Below are 19931 nucleotides of genomic sequence, written 5' to 3' on the forward strand. Positions count from 1 at the left end.
TGTGCGAAAAAGAACAGATTTCTTGGAATTGAATTTACATCAGAAAAGAGGGGTGCGCATATATAGGCGAATGAAGTCGCTGGTCATAATGGGATCGAGGACGTGATTTTTTTTTTCCCCGCTTCTATTTGCGTGCATTATGTTCGGTATATGTGTGTTCGCTTTCGTCGTCATTGTCGCTTATCGATATCCTTTATTCCCCGATCGATATTCGCAAGCACGCGGGTCTCGCGCGTAGTAAGCTCGGATGAGTGACCTGGCGATTGCCTCATATTCGGTCTGACATATGTAGTGCAATTTGCTCCGTTTTGTGTGGGCTGTTATTTGACGCCATCATTCTTGGTTACTATATATACTTGTGCACCGTAATTCTGAATACCCTTGCTGCCTTCCCTTCATCTCCTGTGTCTGGGCGTGTTTATTTATCATTTCGGCGTTCACCTTTCCACGGGCTCGCCTGTGTGATCTGGATTAATAGCCGGAGCAGTAACCGTGTGGCCCGACGCAGTGCCGACCGTGGACAAAGACTCATTTGTCACGGGGTCCGTGTAGGCTCGCTCCTGGAGTTCAGCTTTCCCCCAGCACAAAGACTTGCTGCGTGCAGTGCGCGGGTTGTACCGCTGTGGCGATGTCATTATTTATTTGTTTTCCTTTTTTCGTATACTTATCGATTAGGTAGCGTTTCACGTCAGGCTCAGTGATATTAACGATCCCGATGCTGCCCGCTCCCGACGCTGTCTGATTGATTTCATCGCGGTGAATTAAAAGGCACCGGGTGTTGCAAGCGCTTGACCCATGTTCGGGGCTACGTCTCAAACAGTTTTTCTCGTCGCGAGCATAAAATATGCAAAACTCCGCAATGTACGCTCTAGTGCGACCTCTATGTAGTATGTGTTCTTGTGTCTCAGAGATGATTGGGCGCTTATGAAATGCGCTATATGCAAATCGTTTTCTGGGTTCGTATTAACCTTAATGCCTAGACACCGATCCACATCATGTAAAATTGGAACAACTCGATTACCTTCATTGTGGCCGTGGAGAGCACATCTGTAGGGGAAAAAAAAGGAAGAAAAAAAAGCGAAATATATTTTGAGTTACAACGTAGGTATAGTTGTAATTAATTAGTAATTCAAATTGGTTTGTTGAAGTAGTCTCGGCTAAAATTTGTCTCTACAGCATATCAATAACGCGGCTGTGAGCTTCGTGCTCACTTTTCTGCGCAATAATCAGAATTTTGAGGTATCAAACTCATCGTATATAGCATACATGATACATATATGAGCATCACAGGGTTAAGGACCGCAAGACTGAACACCAACTAAAGTGGTGTGGTTAAAAAAGAGGGGTTGAGAGACGTTTTGGCTCCCATACGGAAACCTTTTCTCACTGGCTGATTTCCTTTCCCTCTTTTTTTTTTTTTTTATTTAGTTGGGAGGCTCGTATTTTATTGGTGGTGGTATGAAATCGTCATTTGAGCCGTATTTTATTCATATACGCGCGCAAGGTGTCTGCGGGATAACGGTGTTGAACGAGCGACCACGTGATAGCGCGAGCAATTTGAGGCGGCAAGGCTGAACGTTCTTTTCTATATCTTCATGCGGCGAACGTCTCTCCAAGTTCCTCCAGAGTTTTATGACCAGCCTGGGGTTGGACGCGAAATGTCGGGAAATGATCTCGGCCTGATGGGGGAAGGCGTCTCGGGACGCTGTTATCGCCGCGGAGCTACTATACTTTATATACCGAAGCTATATAGCAAAGGGGGGTCGAGGGGGGGGGGGGGGGTGTATTTCGCGCGTATATATACACCGAAAATAATCGCTTTTCGTCACTTAATCGAAGGCGCGCTGTAGTTATCGCCCCGTTCATTTTCTCGCGCCGTGAGGGTGCTGCTCGTCATGGTCTTTCTTTCGTTTCACGAGGAGCGGTGTAAATGGCAGGCATCGCCGCTGTCCGCGCAAGACACGCGAGAAGGAAGGGGGAGGCGGAGGGGCTGAAAGTGGACGCGACGCGCCGTTTTGGTGGCGTCGTATAACGAGCCCGCGGAGGAATTGTCGTCGGAGGCTCCTCCGCGTGAAACGCATCAGTAGCGACGCAACGACGGCTTTTCGTGTACGTAACGAAGAAATGAAATTGCGAATAAGAAAGAAAGGGGCGCAGTAGATAGCGGGGTACTCGTTTACGCCCTCCCCCTCTTTTTTTTTTTTCTCTATCTGTCTCTTTTTTTTTTTTTTTTTAAGTATTCCTGGACTGCGAATGCGTGCGCGATGTGTATACGTGTTTACGGATGAGTATGTACGTACGCGCTTTGCTCTGAGAGGGAGGGGGGGGGGGGTATGAGGAAGGGTTCTTTTCTCGTAACTTCTCACTCGAACCAAACAAAACTGACCGGACGAAAAAAAAAAAGAAACAAAGAAAACAAGATAAAGAGAGAGGAGCGATGCCTTTCAGTGTATAGTGCGGTGCCAGGCGCTGCAGCTAGCGTCGCGGAGGCCTGAAATATATACGCGAGGGAGACGCGCGAGGACCATATGGCCTCGCCCCATAGTTTTCTCGCCCTTTAAAAATACGACCGCTGGTCGGTTCCGGGCCCCTCGGTTATATTTCCCGCCCCCACCCCGTTCCGTCCTCTTCCTTCTTGTAACTCTTTGCGTTGTCGCTTTTTCTACTTTCTGCTTCCGGCGCTCTAACTGCTGAAGCAGATCACTTTGGGAAACGTCTTATATATAAACACAGAGCGTCGTGGGGAGGGGGCTAATGGGGGTGATATACGGTAGTTCGTGGGAATGAGATCGTCTTGCTCCATATTTCTGTGTCGGCGTACGTTACGGCACAGTCTCCGCGTCCATGCTGTTGTCTCCCCTTTTTGCTCATTCTTTATCTTCTCGTTGGAGTGGCTTTTCTGCCTCGTCGTGAATTTCACGTTCCTCCGCCCCGGTCGTGTATGTATATATATATCTGCGTCGTGTTTTCTTCATTCGAGGCTGCAACGATATGTTTGTCTTGATCCTGGGAGTACCATTATGGTGATATATCCTCGGCCAGCTTTCGCTAGATTTGCGAATTCTCGACTTCTCGAATGCGTGATGTGTTTAGCTGCGGATGGATTTACGCACATTGCGTTAGCGCTGTCAAGAACATGTATGTATCACAGAGTTCAGTGATAAGTTTGTGTACTCGGTTTGAATGCGCGAAATTCCGCATCGCATCCATTGCTCGCGCGTGTACGCAGTGGTGGATCGGTTCGCCCCTCTCCCGTGTGGAAGCCCTCAGGTGCCCGCGTGGCGTGACTCGCGCGATTTCCGTTCGTCGACGGAGCGTCGCGTGATTTCCACGCTTAGCGGCGTGCGATGTGTGCCCGCCTCTGTAAATGACGCTGCGGGCAGAAAGCTCGTGGCTCTGGCAGGTTCATTGCGCGGACATACCGAGCATTATACTATATATGCAGCATGCATTTGGGACTCTCGGTATTTGACACTTTTAAGGCGTATGCGTGGACGTTATCGAGGACGCCGTAGTGTCGCACAGCCAACACGGTGCTCCAAACGTCGATTCACTTACCTCTATCGGCGATATGGCATGCGTGACGCCACGTGAAGACTCCCTATATACGAGCCATCGCTTGCGTCGCGCAAACGAGCGTCGTGTATCCTTAATGGGGGTATGCATCGCGCAGACCATTCACTGTTTACGAAGAAGTTTAGAACAGACGCTCGCCCCCGCCGCTCTTGCGGCCTGGATTTGTATACCTCTCTGTCAGCCTCCTCACAACTCGATACGGTATTGACCCTTTTCGCGGCGATCCCGTGGGCGCTGCCATGTTTGATCACGTGGTGACGCGTCGATCCATTGCTTGCTTCAACTGCCTCCGTTGCCTCCTTGTTTACAATGGAAGTCTATGACGCCGGCGCGGCTTAGAAAACCTCTGTTTTGGGAGATATCGTAGACGGTGGCTGGATGGACGACACGAAGCTCTGATCACAGCTTCAGAGAACATGCAAAAGCGCTTTCGAGTCTGGTTAAGTTATGTCCAAACGGCGGAAGCAGCGTATATGGTGCTTGTTCTAAAAGCGGGGCTAAATATGTATTCCAAGCTATCCAAACATTCCGCTCACGAATTCAGACAGGATTAGTGTGTTTTGCTCTTTGTTCTTTATTCGGCAAATATCTTGAAGCAGTGGCTTGTCAATTTCTGACTCGGTGAAGTTCCTCGGTGCGGCCACTATCTGATTATTTTCTGCCTAATCGCTCGCGGGTCTGCTCAGTCCCGATAGATTTGTTCTTGCTGCGCACAAGGCTTGAAACGTAGCTCTGTTGTACATTGTAATACCTTGTAGCAAATATATATTACCGCTACTCCGCTAGTAACTCGCTTACTCTTGTGAACCGTCACGAAACATTCAGCTTCGACCATTCGTGCGCCATCGGTATAGTCTGTCATTTATTGTGCGTAATAGTGCAGATATAGTCAAGTGTGCGCCCATTCACTTATTCTTGAAACGGCGGCGATAGAGTGGGCGTAAGTTTCCCTGCCATTTGGGATAGAGGTGTATAGATAACGTGCGCGAAACTTACTATGACAGGAAGCGGCGCTACTCCCTTTTTCATTGTTTAACGAGTGGTACTCACTCTTGCCGACGTTCTGGGGCTGAATCTTTTTCTTTGAAGGTTAGCGATACAAGGCTGGCGGATGAGCAAATATATGTATCCTCGAGGAAAGCCGTACATCTCGAAGTGCCGGTAACACGTTCGGACAGTTGCAGCAGCGGTCCGCGAACTTGGCCACACAGATTCATTCCATTCCTTAACATGCCAGTCACTATTTTTGCAGCCAACTACTGCACACGTCTTCAATCCACATGATTCAATCTAGCATGATTGGAGCACAGTGCGTTAGCGAAAACTCAGTTGCATTTCCGACAGCTGATCGCACAGAAAAAAGCGGTAATGGCTTCGTATTCGTGCGCGGTCGCTGAGGAGACGTATGGCGCGCCGCCGTAAGCGCCATCTCGTTTCTCTAAAACAAACTGCTCCGCGAAAAGGGTCAATGACGAGTGTGCTCCCCCTCGTGGCATTTCGTATCTTCGAAACACTCACTCGCACACACGCACACGCACATTTTTTTAATTTTTTTATTTATTTTTTTTCCTTACGACCTGTTCTCGTTTCCGACAGTGTGCGACGTAAACCCCACGCGCCTGCGGCGCCTTAGATGCTGCTGCTGCTGCTTCCGCTCCTGCGCCTGCGACCTCTTTCCCTTCTCTTTCCTTTCACTCCCCATCCCCCTGTGCAGCGCGGTTGAGGTGTCCTCTATTGAGAGACAGTTATCGCGCTGAACTTTAACCCAATCTTTCACACTTTCCAACTATAATCTCTCTCACACGCGCGCGCGCGCGTTTCAAGCCATTTATTGGCCTTCCTCCTTCCAGTACGTTGGGCCCCGGCGTTCACTGCCATCACTTCGGTAACTAAAGCGGTACTAAAGACGGGAACTGTTTTAACGATTAGACAACGTAAATCATTATTCGCAGCAGCCACTGCCATCACTTCGGTAACTAAAGCGGTACTAAAGAGTGGACTGTTTTAACGATTAGACAAGGTAAATCATTATTCGCAGCAGCCGCGGTTGCACAGTTGATGTGTACTGTCGATAACCAGGACGAGGGTTCGATTCCCGGCATGCCGCTTCCCAACAGGGGCAGTGTGCGATGACGCTCGCGTATGCGGCGCTTTGGGTGCGCGTTAAAGAACCCCAGGTGCTTAAAGTTAATCCGGTCTCCCTCACTACGGCGTTTCTCGAATCCCCTGTGTTCTTTTAGAACGTCAAACCCCACCGATCAAACTATTACTGTGGAGAAGCTGCCGCGAAGTCGCCTTCCCCGCCGCCCCCGACCGCTATACGAAAATGTTGACTGCTGCATCGCACTCTGCTGCGTTGGCTAAAATTCTGCGTTATACCGTGCAGGCCTCCCGTGATTGATCTCGCTTGAGCTCTCCCGCGAACTTAAAGGGACGCACTAAAGAGAAAAATAATTTGAGCTGTGTTAGTAAATTACCCTTGCGCACCACCCTTCCTTACCGCGAGAGGACGCTCAGCAAGCCAGTACAGACAAAGACGAAAGAGTGGTGGCGACGGCGCATTGAAGTTCCCGTACTAGGCTCGCCGTGACATCATGGATTTTGACGGCGTCTGCTCTGGCTATAGTGAACGTCGTATCGGTAAAAATAAGCTACACTGTGATCTACAGAAGCCGTGGACTGAACTTAGCAAGATTGGAGAACTTTAACGCTGCCACAACGACCCATATACGGGAAAGTACTTTTGAAGTCCGTACAGGCGCTGGGGTTCTAGTGCGAAAAATTGCCGCGTATCTGCGTGCTTCGCTGCAAATGTCGTCGAAAGACGATAGTCTTCTGCCGGCCGTACTACATGAGTGCTGGTCTGATCCGCGGCCACTCGTGATGCTGTTCTCGTACCATTTCCGTCCTGGCATGATAAATGCAATGGAGGTTTGTTTGAACAGATTTCATTTTACCGCATTATTTCATCAAGCGGCCATTTATGTTTTGCCCTGCCTCAGACAGCGCTTCCTTTATGTTGAAATCGGCCGCATCTGGCTGGCATTGATAAAATTGAGGAGGCGCTGCGTGAGACATTGACGCCATCTGGCAATACATCGGGAAACATGAGCTTGTGCAGAGGGTTTCCTTCCTCCATGGCAGAGGGCGCTCGTCGGCGCGCAGTCGGGGAACGTCGTTCGTCGGCGCGCATAGCATGGCATTTTCAGCGCAGCTTAAGAAACTAGGGTCTTTAGAGTTACGTATCTATGGATTTTCTATTAAAGGAACACACCTCCTAATACTTACCTAGTGATGTTGCGCCTCAGATATGCGTAATATTTACTTTGTGATCGATAACGTTCACAAGTATGAACAGCCGTACCAGTTTAAGTAGTGTGGGCGGTAAGCAAGTGGTCCAACTTTGGCTGGGTGGCTGAATCGGGTGACAGACAAACAGACAGACAGACAGACAGACCAAATTTTCAGCGTTTAAGTTCCCCAAGAAAGACTATCGTCTTTAATAAAATCAAAGTGTAGCCTTAATTGTCTCCTCTATAGTAGCCAACCTCCTACTACAATATTAACGTGAATACTGTTTTTAAGAACAATTTCTCATCTAAACCGATTTAGTGTTTTGTTCTTCTTTCTCCCTCCCTCTCTCTCTCTCTAGTGTCGTTTTATCTGCTTACTGAGGAACCCGTGCTCATAAGCCTCGCGGAACGCTATCTGCGCTGCCCCTTCTCCAGCTTGGAACACATGCAACGGTTCCGGCTGCCCTCGTTCGTGCATGCTCGCCGTCTCCAACGTACGCGCGCGGTGCACGGTTCCCTTTTTTTTTTTTTTTCTCCCTGCAGGGTATGCTTCCCCGCAAGAAGCCGCTATCGTTTCGCCCCCGGAGGCTCTATCGAGGCCGTTCCGCCCAAGTTCCGCCGGGGACGCCCCCCGGCGGCAGTGCGCGCGTGCTTGCCAGGCGTGCACGCGCCACATGTTGCTTCTCATTTGATCTGTTCGGCTTTTCGTGGGCATTTTCCTTTCGTTGCGTTTAGCCCTTCTGCGCAAGGTGCCGCCGGAAAGAAAAAGTTACGTGCGGCTCGGTGGGCGCAGGAGTTCGCAATCGATTTTTTCCCGCGTCTCCGTTGAAACGCGCGCGCTTTGCCCGCGTTCACGCTTGGGCCTCCGGGAGCGTTTGTGTGCGAAGTACGGTGCACCGGCGTATACACGCGACAAATAAATCTCTGGGCGTCGGATACGAGGGTCGGCCGTTTTTAAATGTCAATGCAGGTGGCCTCCTCCGAATTTTTTTGGTGGCATGCTGTCGAAGCAATTGTCCGCGAACGAGGTCGCTGCGAGACTATTTAAAACGTGTTGACGCAGTGTAGCAGCAACGCGCTGTGAGAAGAATCGGTGGAAGGTGAGATTTCAGGAGTAAGAAGTGAGCTTTATCGCCGTGATGTATTTGCAGTGAGAAATAGAGTGAGTGCACAGGAGAATATCGTCGGCAGCATGGCGGAAGGCAGGCAGCGTGGTGTTTTGTTGCCTTCTGATGCCTGCTCCCTTGCATAGTAATTTTAGGATGTAATAAAAGAGGGGGGGGGGGGGGGGGCATAAAATAGAATGGTTTTTAGCTACCCTCTCAGTACTAAAGCCACCATGTCTTTAGGAATGTCAGTAGTGCGCGCGAATAAAATTTAGGGGGAAAGCTTCTCTACAATGCAAGGCATGTGTTTCGCTCACATCGTCTAATGTGTTATGTTCGCCAATAGTAGAATCGAAAACTTTTTATCTCTCCTTTTACTGAGGGGACTCGGCGTGTCGCGCATGTATAATTTCTGCGGAGGTTATCCATTCTTGCTCCTATACCATCCTTCTTACTATCGACAGTGGTGTTCAGCCCTTTGCTTTCCTCTGAATGGAAATGTTCTGGTACAAGAGGAGCGTAGCGATCCCGCACTCCGTTACCTTTAAAAAGCTTCACTGAACCGTCTACCTTCCGGTAGTACATTTAGGCCCTCTAGGAAATTGTGACGCTACATTTCTACTCGCGGGGCCGCTTTCCCGTTCTTGATTCACCGTGCAGGCTGATTCAGCTGTTCAACCTATTCCACTTTTGTCGTCACTCAGTGACGCGTGCATACCTATAGTGCTGGAAGTGCTGAGTCCCCGATTCTTCTTCCCGGTCGAGTTCCCTCGACTGCGTGGCTGTTCTCCAGATGCACAGCACGGCGCGCACAAGCGGAGTCACTTGTCGCGTATTATTTCGAAAAGGTCTCAAAAACGTGCTGCGCGCAACTATTTTCCGAAACCCTCGCGTCTCTGTGCGCCATCTTCCGCACATATACCGTGCCCAGAAGCGACCATGCAGCCATGATGCACCCTCGCTCGCGACGTCGGTCACGAATCCAGTCATCTCCGCAGCTCCTCGTCTTCCTGGATTTTCCATTTTGCGGCGCCCACCCCACTCTCCCGGTAGCCGTCGTACGGCACGCGCACAACTCGCTTTTTGTGCGCTCACGTTCGACGAGAAGCGCTTATCCCCGCTGGGAATTGGATGGAGAAGCGCACGCGTGCGCCCACGTGATCGCAGCTTCGGTTCGGCGCTGTATCTGTTGTCACGGTTTATACCGTTCCGCGTGTGCGCGAAGTTAATGGCACGCATGGAAAGAGATAGAGAAGCAGGTCTTTTGGGAATCGTCAACTCTTCGAAAGAGGGATGATAAATGAGCTTTCTGAGACATTCTTTTTCCCATCCAGCCGAGCTGCCGCTCGTACTCTTCGGCTAAGCTCCATTTGACACTTGTTTGCGAAATCACTGATGGAACAGGGCTAGGCTTGATCGTTTGACATTGCGACGTCAGATATGCGTTGTGCTTTTCAAAAAGTTGCTCCCTCTCTGTACACGAAAATTAAACAAGAAGACCGAAAATGATGTTGATGCCTTTTCTAGCTGTTTTGTTGCTCATTGCTTAGACGGTCTCGGTCGGGTACTCAGATTGTTGCCTTGCTCTGAGCACGTACGTATCTCGTCGAAATTGAAGTTGTTCACTGTTTGCCATGAAAAGTTGTGTTATCTTTCCCTTAATGTTTGATATGGCGTCGGTTACTTGATTTCACCCTATCTAATGTCTTTGACACGCACTTACAGAATTATAAACATAAGCTCAATGTGACAGAATACTAATGTGTACCGTAATAGAACTTAATACATTTATAGATTTTCTCCATATGTCTTACAGAACCCTTCCTGTTTTTATCATCGCTATTTTTGTTTACCAGTAGCCCCTATCATTGCAGTGTTTTAATCCGTGTGTCACCGCCACCATCCACTCCGATTCTTACGCCAAATAAAAAAAATATATATTAGTAATAAAATAAATAGAGGCACAGAAACCATCGCGTGCTCTAATTTCGTTCTTTCCTTCCCTCCTCTCTCTCTCCCTGTCATCTTTGTGTTGCCCTTTCTCATTCCCCCGGTGTAGGGTAGCCAACCGGACGTTATTCTTGTTAACCTCCTGCCTTTCTCTTTCCTCCTTCCTTCCCTTCGGTCGCTAATGGGCTTTCTCGTCGGCTTCTGCGTCGTTACTGAAGCGACATCATTCCCTCCGATGGATTTAAGTGATTCGGCCTATTACTGCTTCATTAAGCCGCTGCCGCCGTCGCTGCTGCCGCTGCTGCTGCTGTCGCCGGTTTTGAATTTTTTTTATATATTTCGTTTATGGAAACGCTCGCGTATGCTTAGTGTGTATTCTTATGCCTTTTACTCGTTCTTTACGAGCTGTTTTTCTTCTCTGCGCGATGGCGCGCTGTAACTTTTATTTTTCCATCGGCGCTGTGCGTTTCGCGTGTCAGGACGCTGCATATGCGTATGTCGACTCAACGGCTTCTCCTCTCTGTCTCTCCACCAGGGAACCCCGCAAGGTAGTTCTGGCCAAGGGCCCCACGGGGCTGGGCTTCAACATCGTCGGCGGCGAGGATGGCGAGGGCATCTTCATCTCCTTCATACTGGCTGGAGCACCCGCCGACGCCAGCGGGGAGCTACGGCGCGGAGACCAGATACTCTCCGTAAGTTTGTCGCCTCTTTCTCCTTCTTCTTCTTTTCTTTCTCTCGCGTCTGCTGTTGAACCGAAGTCGGAAATGTAGCACCGCCCCAAGGACTGCGCAGTGACGGTGCCGGAGCGAATTTATCCGCACCGAGAGAACGGGACGTCCGCATCCGCTGCGTCGGGCGTAAATGCGCGCGCAGAACCGGAGTCGCAGCAGCTCTCTCTTTTTTTTTTTTTTTTTTTGTCAGTTATGCGGTGAGGCTAGTACCGAGGCATCGGGTTTTCACCGCCATAAGTTAGCAGGACTCGGCGTTCCCGGCAGACGTGCTATACATTCACGTGCGCGACGGTTCGGAGAGCGCGTTTATATAATCCCACGAGGCGCGCGTCCTGCTGGTGTGGTGAGCTGGGAGCGGCGGGCGGATTTGCCTTCGCTGTTTTCATCCCGGTCCCTGGCGGCTGGAGGTCAGCTCGAACGGAGCATCTGATGAGCGCCACGCACGGGCTGCGAGTCACTTCGACGCGATCAGATCAGAAAACTCGGGACCTTTCGGCCACGTCGCCTTTGTTCTCTGAGGTTGGCGAGCCTTCGCTTTTCATGCGGCCTCGCAAACGCATGCACCTATGTGCAGACGTCTAACTTTCATCTCCGTTTCTCCGCGATGACCTGGCGTGAAATTTCGTACGTTGATACGTACGGTATCCGACGTTTAAGCTTACGAACGTGCTTGGCGCAGATTCGCGCCATGTCGGTCAACCCTGCAGGGGGAATAGCTGATGCTACAACTCCTCTTTCTCTCTCTCCCCACAGGTGAACGGCGTAGACCTACGGCACGCGACGCATGAGCAGGCAGCGGCTGCCCTCAAGGGGGCCGGTCACACGGTCACCATGGTGGTTCAGTACAGGCCCGATGGTGAGTACTCAACGCATGCCTTCACTCTTTATCATTTGTGACTCAATTCCCGACACCCCGGCGATCCCCCGGTCATTCCCGCTGTGACGTCAAGCGCTTTTTATTTTTTTATTGTATATCGCCCTGCTCTGCCTTCTGGACGATCGTGACTGGGAAGTATTTCCTACGCCGTGCGTTTATTCAATAGCGTGAGCCATTACGTAAACCCTTGGTGATTGAGGGGGGTTGCCCCACCCATCGCGGTTATCGACGACACTGTGGTATCGCCGTTTACTTGTGCGTCTGTCTTGTCCTAGCTGCTCCTGTTGTTGCTTTCCTCTCGCTTTTCATTTCTGCCGTCGTCGAATCATCATCAAGACTGACGATTGATTTGCAAATCGATAAAGGCATCATTTCTTATAGCACGAGAACGTTCTTGCTTTACGGAGAGAGGGCCCACTCAGCCAGTCTTTGGTCAACCTACATATACCCAAAGGTAGTGGCGATCGTTATGAGAAAATTGGACGTCGCGCGAGATCACCTTTAGATTATTCAAGTAATTCGCCTATACCTAGCCTTCGCTATGTACTGTTCTGTTAGACTCGGCTGCCTTATATCATCATCAGCAGCAGCCTATATTTATGTCCACTGCAGGACGAAGGCCGCTCTCCCTGCGATGTCCAATTACCCCTGTCTTGCGCTAACCGATTCCAACTTGCGCCTGCAAATTTCCCAACTTCATCACCCCACTTAGTTTTCTGCTGTCCTCGACTGCGCTTCCCTTCACTTGGTATCCATTCTGTAACTCTAATGTTCCACCGGTTATCCATCCTACGCATTACATGGCCTTCCCAGCTCCATTTTTTGCGCTTAATGTCAACTAGAATATCGGCTATCCCCGTTTGTTCTCTGATCGACACCGCTCTCTTCCTGTCTCTTAACGTTACTCCTAAGATTTTTCGTTCCATCGCGCTTCTTTGTTAACCTCCAAGTTTCTGCCCCATATGTTAGCACCGGTAGAATGCAATGATTGTACACTTTTCTTTCCAACGACAGTGGTAATCTCCCAGTCAGGATTTGGTAATGCCTGCCGTATGCACTCCAACTCAATTTTATTCTTCTATAAATTTCTTTGTCATGATCAGGGTCCCGTGTGAGTAATTGACATAGATAAACGTACTCCTTTACAGACTCTAGAGGGTGACTGGCGATCCTGAATTCTTCTTCCCTTGTCAGGCTATTGAACATTGCCTTTGTCTTCTGCCGTATAGTATGGCCGTCAATCGGTTAATAAATAGAACAAGGCGGTTTCTTAGGTTACATTTCAATTGTACTTACTCAAACTTTCTCAAACTCTCATGTTATTTTCCATGTTGCCCCTTCCTGCGAATCGTGTTCATCAGTGGGGAAGTAGTGTGAAATGAGCTCGACTCTACGCTTGACTATACGCACGTTTAAATGTGCAAATGTTATGCCGTTCTCCTCAGACGTCACGTAGTATTCGCCTCAGAGTCGGTCTGCATTGTCCTGTAGCCGCATTTGCATGCGATGTAAGTGTACTTGTTGGGCTGGGCAGGGGATGGAGTGGGGGGAAATCTCGAATCGATTCACTTGTTTTGACAACCATTTGCCTTCTCTCCGTGAACAAAATGATGTCCACGCGTTACTTTTGCGTCGCTACTTTATTTTGTTATCCCCTTTTTGTAATTGCCTGGCCTTCCATGCTTCTATTTTCCTTTTCTTTTCATTCTTTCTTTTTTTATGATGATATAAGGATGGCCTCACTAGATGCTGCGTTCAAACAATTATTTCAGTATTTATATAATACACACGGAGCCGGAAGGCCGAAGCAAATCGGAAGCTTTGTCTAATAACTAGCCCATTTTCCTCGATCCGCTGCATCGCAATTTTCTGTGCGGTGAAGGGCCGATCGCTGATTGCCCGCGGCTGCTGTCGCAGTGACGAGTGGTCGACGAGGCGTGGCCGCCGAAAAGCGGCAACCTCGTTATCTGCATCTGACAGACCCGGAATCAATGCAACGATCGCCGGACACCCCCCCCCCCCCCCCTCACCCCCGTATCTGTTGACTGTCGCCGCCTGTATACGCACTTAGTATTCTTCCTTGTCTTTTGCGCTTTTTGTTTCTTTTTTTTTTCACCGCTAACTTTCACCGTTGACCTTATGTTTATGCGCCTTCACGTCGCCGTTGGCGCGGCCGGCGTCTTCTGGGAAAATCGAGAGCTGTTTTCTTTTTCGGCGCGTCTCCTGCGAAAGTAGGTTCGCCGCAGTACAGGGAAGCATTGCGGGAAAACCTCGCGCACTCCCACTCGGGGCGCGGCTTTCGCCGGCTTTCTTTTACCTATTGATGTCCCTCGACGACTGGGCTGCGGCCGCTGACGGACGCAACACCTTTTAGTCCCGCCTCGTTATTTCCTCTGTCTTTTCCTCTCGTTGACGATCGCCTTGCACGAGCGTTTGGGCTCTCTCTCCCGTTACCTCCTTTCCACCCTCCCCGTCGTCGTCCTCCTCCGGCGCCGCATCACCGTAATAGCGCTGCGCCAGCGCACCGCCACACCTGCTGCGGACGGGCGGCGCTGCTTAGGAGATGGGCTGCTGCGTGGCGCCGCCGGCACGACGGCAGGGCTACTGAAAGTTGCATCGCCGATCCATGTTTTTGTTGGCGAGCCTCGTCGTGCATTGTTTTGTCGGCGGGAAGAAGAAGAGACCAGCAGCCGGCGGCTGATGCATTCCTACAGCTGCGTGATGGGAGGGGGTGGGGGCTGGCCCTGCGCTTAATGGGTGGCTGCCGTGGGCCTTGCTCACTGTGCGAAGGGGGCGCTGAGTGTGAGAAAAGAGAGAGGCACGCGCGAAGGACGACGAACACGAGCTTCTGTTTGTTCCGCTTTCTTCGCTTCTTCCGCGTTAGTGTTTCACCGATTGGCCAAACTGCAGCTCCCTCTGAGGCGCTATCCCTGCGGAGCACGTTTGAGACGACGAGAAATGTGGGCAATACGAAAAATTGCTTGTACGAGTAAGAACTGCTAGACATTGCGGCGATTTATTTGTAAATTTTATTTTACGGTGGTGCGGCAGGCGTTGCGTAAACGAAGACAAAAGGCAAGAAACTTTGGACAGAAACCATGGGTGGATGATTGTCTAAGCCATGTAATAGCTTCGCGGTAGACTTGCCGAGATACGCTGTTAGGAACACTTAATGATTAGCTCTGGTGTTTTGTGCTATAGAACGTGTGAGTGCTGTGACGTTGCACTGCCCTCAGGCTTGACCCGCGTTAAAAAGCCTCGCGAGGACACACATAGTGCTATGGTATCAAGATCCGCCCAGTAAGTCGCCACCTTTGATTACACTGTCTCCTGGATCTGCCCTTTTCACTCGGTCAGCTAGCCGTTCACGTAAAACGTGGCGGAAAATGCCAAAGAAAGCTTCGCTATAAAAAACAGGACATGTCTCGTCCTTCGTGCGGCCTGCTGTCTTCCCTTATGTAGCGCTGCCGTATTCCACGATTCACCCACATTTTAGAGCGCAGCTCTTAGGCGCCCACTCCTTTGGCGAGCGTCGGCGTCTTACCTGGTAACAGAGCGATCGAGCACAGCGAAAGTTGAGAGAACGCGAAGCGCAGTGGGGGATGAAAAAAAGCGGCGAGGGCGAAGAGAACGCGAGGAGGACGGTGCAGCGGAACCATAAGGCGGAAAGCGGAGGAGGGTATGGCGAAAGCGTGAGAAGAAAAGCGTAGTGCCGCGCATGAGGGACCTTGCGGCGATTGCTATGAGATGGCGCCAGAGTAGCGTGCGTCGTCTGTATGAAGACGTAGCGCTGCATGAGCGGAGGTTATCTGCGGCGGCTGCAGTGAATCGCGCCCACGCGTCGCCCACGCGTCTTCTCTCGATCTCCCGATTTGCGAGGAAGTCGCGACGCACTTCGCTCCGTTTGCAACGTGCCGCACGAGACAGATTGTCCGCGCCAGCCAATATGTCGCGAAATGAAAACACGTGTACAGCTGCGCTCAAGTTTCGCATTAGGGAGTATCGTAATCGTAGGTGTATTTTTTTCTATATTATATTTTATTTGCTCGCTCAGCGCCCACTTTCTACAGAGCTGTCGCGCAATTCAAACGGAAAACATTTTTTTTTCTTGTTTGTTATTGTTTTTAACCGCGATTGAATTCAGAAGTCAGCGTATATAGATTATCCAATTACGCCTTGCACCGAATGCGCCTCTGGTGAGGGCGCATATGACAGTCGAGGTGAACAGGGTCGTCTCGTAAGCGTCTTTGGAAGAAAGGAAGAAAGCTTGGCTGGGGGGGAGCCAATTGCCGAGAGGAAGCTTTCAGCTGGCGCCAATCTCCGGTATTCGTTTTCAAGTGCATGTGAAAAGAAGCAATTTTCTCACCAGGCAAGGGGTGAAAAGAGTTGAATGAAATTTGTTTCATTATTTCTAGAGAGATAACTTCCTGTAACAGATTGCCGTTTCGTCTTAAGGCCTTGTGCATTAAGGCAGCTAGATCCGGGTTTTTCGGCGGAGTTACAGTGTTGTTAACGTCGCGCTTTACTTTTTAGAAATTATTCTCTTTAGCCAATTTGTATAATGTGCTTGAGGAACTAAATCGAAATTGTTATTCCGTCTATCGCTAGAACTTAACGCTTGCATAGTGAGAGCATTTCTGTTCCTATCCGAATAAAGAAATACTATCTAAATAAATCTTCGCCTGAAGCACCGCGAAACATGCATTGGTTCCTGCGTGCTGTATCAGTCCATCCGCTCGCTTATCCCACTTTGGCACTGACAAGATGTATCTCCTGCGGGTTTTTCTCTCTCCCCCCCCCTCTCTCTCTCTTATTGTTAATTCAAGTTTCAGCGCACGACGTGCAGCTGCGAAAGAGCATATCTTATAGTTGGAGCGTGTAAAAATTATCGCCATGAAAAAAAAAAAAAAAGTGTGCGAATGGAGTTTGTACGACGGAAAATACCGCACGCGCCGCTTGAAAGCTCGTTACGTTATAACGATCTGTGGAAACAGAAAAATAGGGAGCATTATATCGAGGCCTTTTTATCTCTGAACAATCGAATGAAATGGTTTCGCTGTACGCGCTTTTCCTCGTTATTGCGCGTGCTCTGATGGAGAGTGCAGTTGCAGGGTTATTTCTTATTCAAGCCATGCGCCAGGCATTCTGCAGGCGACATGCCTCTGTGGCTCTCCGAGCGACCTGTGTGCCGTATCATAAAAAGGCGGTCGATGGCGGCTGCAGTGCGTATTCACAGGCGCATGCCCTTATACGATTCCGCACGCTGCTGCGGCCACCCGAATAATCGGCATTTGCAGCAGGCACTTTGTGAAAACGGGCTTCAGGATTGCGGCGAGGTTGGGATATGGTCATGCCTTGAAATGGGCTCTCATCCGCGCTTATTGTATAGTATAGAGAATATTTTGAGCTCAGTTGCGGTTTTATTGTGCTTCTTTGAAAATGTCGCATCCCACATACTGTATATGTATATATTATTTTATGTGTGTGCATGCTCGGCTCCTGAAAGCGCTCTCAGCCAAGGTATTTCGGGCGGGCGTCGCGACGTCGTCGTGGGGAAACATGCTGCGCTTCCCGCAATGTCCTTCTCCTTTTTTCTCGTCATAAAGATGGCTTATTACACGGCGCTGTCCATCCTTGCGGGAGAGCCTTGCGTTTCCCAGACGGCGGTCTGTGCGCCTCGGATGCTTTTTATAACCCGCTTCGCGCGCGTTCTCCAGCAATGATGGTATATACACGAGAGCTTGTTTGCCATGTCCTCGTCTAGCTAAGCCTGTGGGCGTGGAACAGTATCGTACGACGCGCACTTGATAGCATCTCCTGTCGAGGATCTTCTCTATGCTTTAGTGTATAAGCACTCGTCTGTGTTTGCTTGGTGTCGTAACTGCGTTAAAGAGAGAGAGAGAGAGATACGTGTGTGTGTGTGTGTGTGTGTGTGTGTGTGTGTGTGTGTGTGTGTGTGTGTGTGTGTGTGTGTGTGTGTGTGTGTGTGTGTGTGTGTGTGTGTGTGTGTGTGTGTGTGTGTGTGTGTGTGTGTGTGTGTGTGTGTGTTCTATAAGTTAGTTTAGCAACTGAATGCACTAGAACACGACGAAGACACTAAGGCAGGGGAAAGTGCGATATAGGGTGAACATTTGCTATCCGCGAGGCCTTTATTAGAAATCGAATGCAAATGGCGGTCTTGCGTGATTTCTTTGCGTGCACGCGCGCATTCGACTGTCTCTACTTTGAGGCTTCCGTCTGATCTATAGTGTCACGCTCAATGGCGTCTCCGCAGCTCCGAGCGCTAGCGATATTTACGCGGAGAATTTCGCCGCATCCGCGGGAATGCAAAGCAGCAAGGAAAGATTCCGTCGCTTTCGTCCACACGGGCGATGCTCAGGATAGGAACTATAGGGAATTAACATCATACATGCCGGACAATAAATTCAGCGGGCTCACTAATAGCTAAACCCAGGGAATGCGGACATTGTCGCCAGCGTGCGGGAAAGTACTATAAATTGCTCTTACGTGGCGACGGTTGCAGAGTTTCAAAGCTGCTTATTAGAACAAATCACATGCATGCGGCGGTATGGGCAAGGTAGTTGGTGTAGTAATCACTATATATACGGTGTCCTACCCCATGCAATATACAGAAAAAGTAGGTAGTTATGCTCCTGTTCGCACATGACGCATTCCTGTCGCGAAATCTGTCCGGCAACGGCTCGGACGCAGTCGCGTTTGTTTTGCTGCTCGTATTCTGCGATAAAAAATCTATAGTCAAAAATATTGACTGAGTCATCTGGTTCCCCGCCCTTCTCGGCCGGGTGCCAGGTGCCCCGCCAAACCTCAACGAGATCGCCCACGACGCAGCGCGTGCGCTTACTGACCCTGCCATCCCAGGGCAACCCCACCTCGCCGAGATATATAGACCAACCGGGATGCACCCATTACGTACAACGAAATCACACAACACTTCTACCTTGGACGCCGCATTTTAGGGGCGAAGCTCCTTATAGCGGCACCCGTTCCGTCCCCGTCGTCGTAGTAGTAGTGTGTAACCAGTAGTGTGTAACCAGTCTGAGAAAAATGAGAAAAAAAATTCCGAAGTTGTGTCCGTAGCGCGGAGTCGAACCAGGGACCCCTCGCTTCCGAGCGCGCGGCGTTAGCCCACTACGCCACGAAGCTTACATGGACACACGCACCACTATGGCAATAAATACCCAACATTAACGAAAGGCCGCGTTTCTAGCGCGTTTCTAACGCGTTTGTGCTAGCGCGTTACGGCCCGTGTAAGAAGCTGGTGTAAGACGCTGTGGCCTCTCCGCCTTACCTTCAACGCGTTTCGAACGCGCTGCCCAAAGCGGTGGCAAGTCAAGTTCAAGTCGAGGAGCGTTTATGAATACGGGGGGTATACTCTCTCAGCAGTCATGTGATGGCGTCGGCAAACGCGGTGCACGTTCCGGCATGTGTAAATGGCTGCGTAAGACGCTGTGGCCGCTCCCCCTTACTAGAGAGTACTGCACGTTTCTAACGCGTTTGTGCTAGCGTCCCCTTAAGCGGGAGATCCGATGATTCCCTCCGGAGCTTCGCCCACTCATCATCATTCACCCCGTGGATAGGCTGTGATTTTTTCCGCCCCCACACCCCAAACTTAACAGACCGCAGGCGCTAACCCTACGCTTATTACAAACAGACACGTACCCAAACCCCGCCAAACTCCACGTTCTCTGTCCTGACGCGTGCCCCAGCGACACGTGCCCCTCGTGCGGATACACGGCGACACTCGCACACATGCTCTGGGAGTGTAGAGACGCTCATCCCGACTCTACCTCGGACAAGTGGGAGGAGTCCCTCAGAAGCTCGCTTCTCGCCGACCAGCAATGGGCCATCCAGCAGGCCCACGAAGCGTCCGCCAGGTATTCCCTGTCGGTCGCTACGTGGGAGACGCCCGCTACGCCCTAAGCGCGTTCTCCAGGACCTAAATAAAGTTTTTCCAGTCCAGTCCAGACTGAGTCAAATAAACGTGTTACTGCTTGCCAGGAAAACGCATTGATCTGTGCCGCGCACCAATTTGTAGGTGTCGTGGAGTGCGTGTCGAGACGTTACCGCCAGATCTATAGATATGACACCTGGAACTAATACAACTTGTTTGTCCATTTCGTCACGTATGGAAAAGGACTAGCGCTAGTAAACTCACTACTCCCGGATGCAAGCCGGTATACATAACAGGCTCGCTGTAACTGCGTAATCTCCGTTCGGAACACAACTCTCCTCGATAGCTATCTCACCATGGTTTGCCAACTTCAGGCCTAGCTCTTTGGGTGGCCCCATATATTAATGGCTCGCCACCGTGTTTCCGCGTCGCTGTGTAGGAACCCAGTGTTGCGGGACCTTCGGAGAACCTCGTTCCACGCCGTTA

The 19931-nt window shown here is 50.3% G+C and overlaps 1 protein-coding gene across 4 annotated transcripts in view; it reads left to right on the forward strand.

The window, feature by feature from the left end:
• Positions 1-19931, forward strand: part of LOC119442109 (disks large homolog 1) — a 673008-nt gene that overhangs the window by 615445 nt on the left and 37632 nt on the right. For all 4 annotated transcript variants that reach the window (XM_037706855.2, XM_049661898.1, XM_049661900.1 and 1 more), the window contains 2 exons: positions 10461-10617; positions 11410-11512. In XM_037706855.2, the coding sequence (XP_037562783.1) occupies positions 10461-10617; positions 11410-11512 (260 nt within the window). The remainder of the gene's footprint in view (positions 1-10460; positions 10618-11409; positions 11513-19931) is intronic.

This window comes from Dermacentor silvarum, chromosome 2 (assembly GCF_013339745.2).
Source record: "Dermacentor silvarum isolate Dsil-2018 chromosome 2, BIME_Dsil_1.4, whole genome shotgun sequence".
NCBI classification, from domain to species: Eukaryota; Metazoa; Arthropoda; class Arachnida; order Ixodida; family Ixodidae; genus Dermacentor; species Dermacentor silvarum.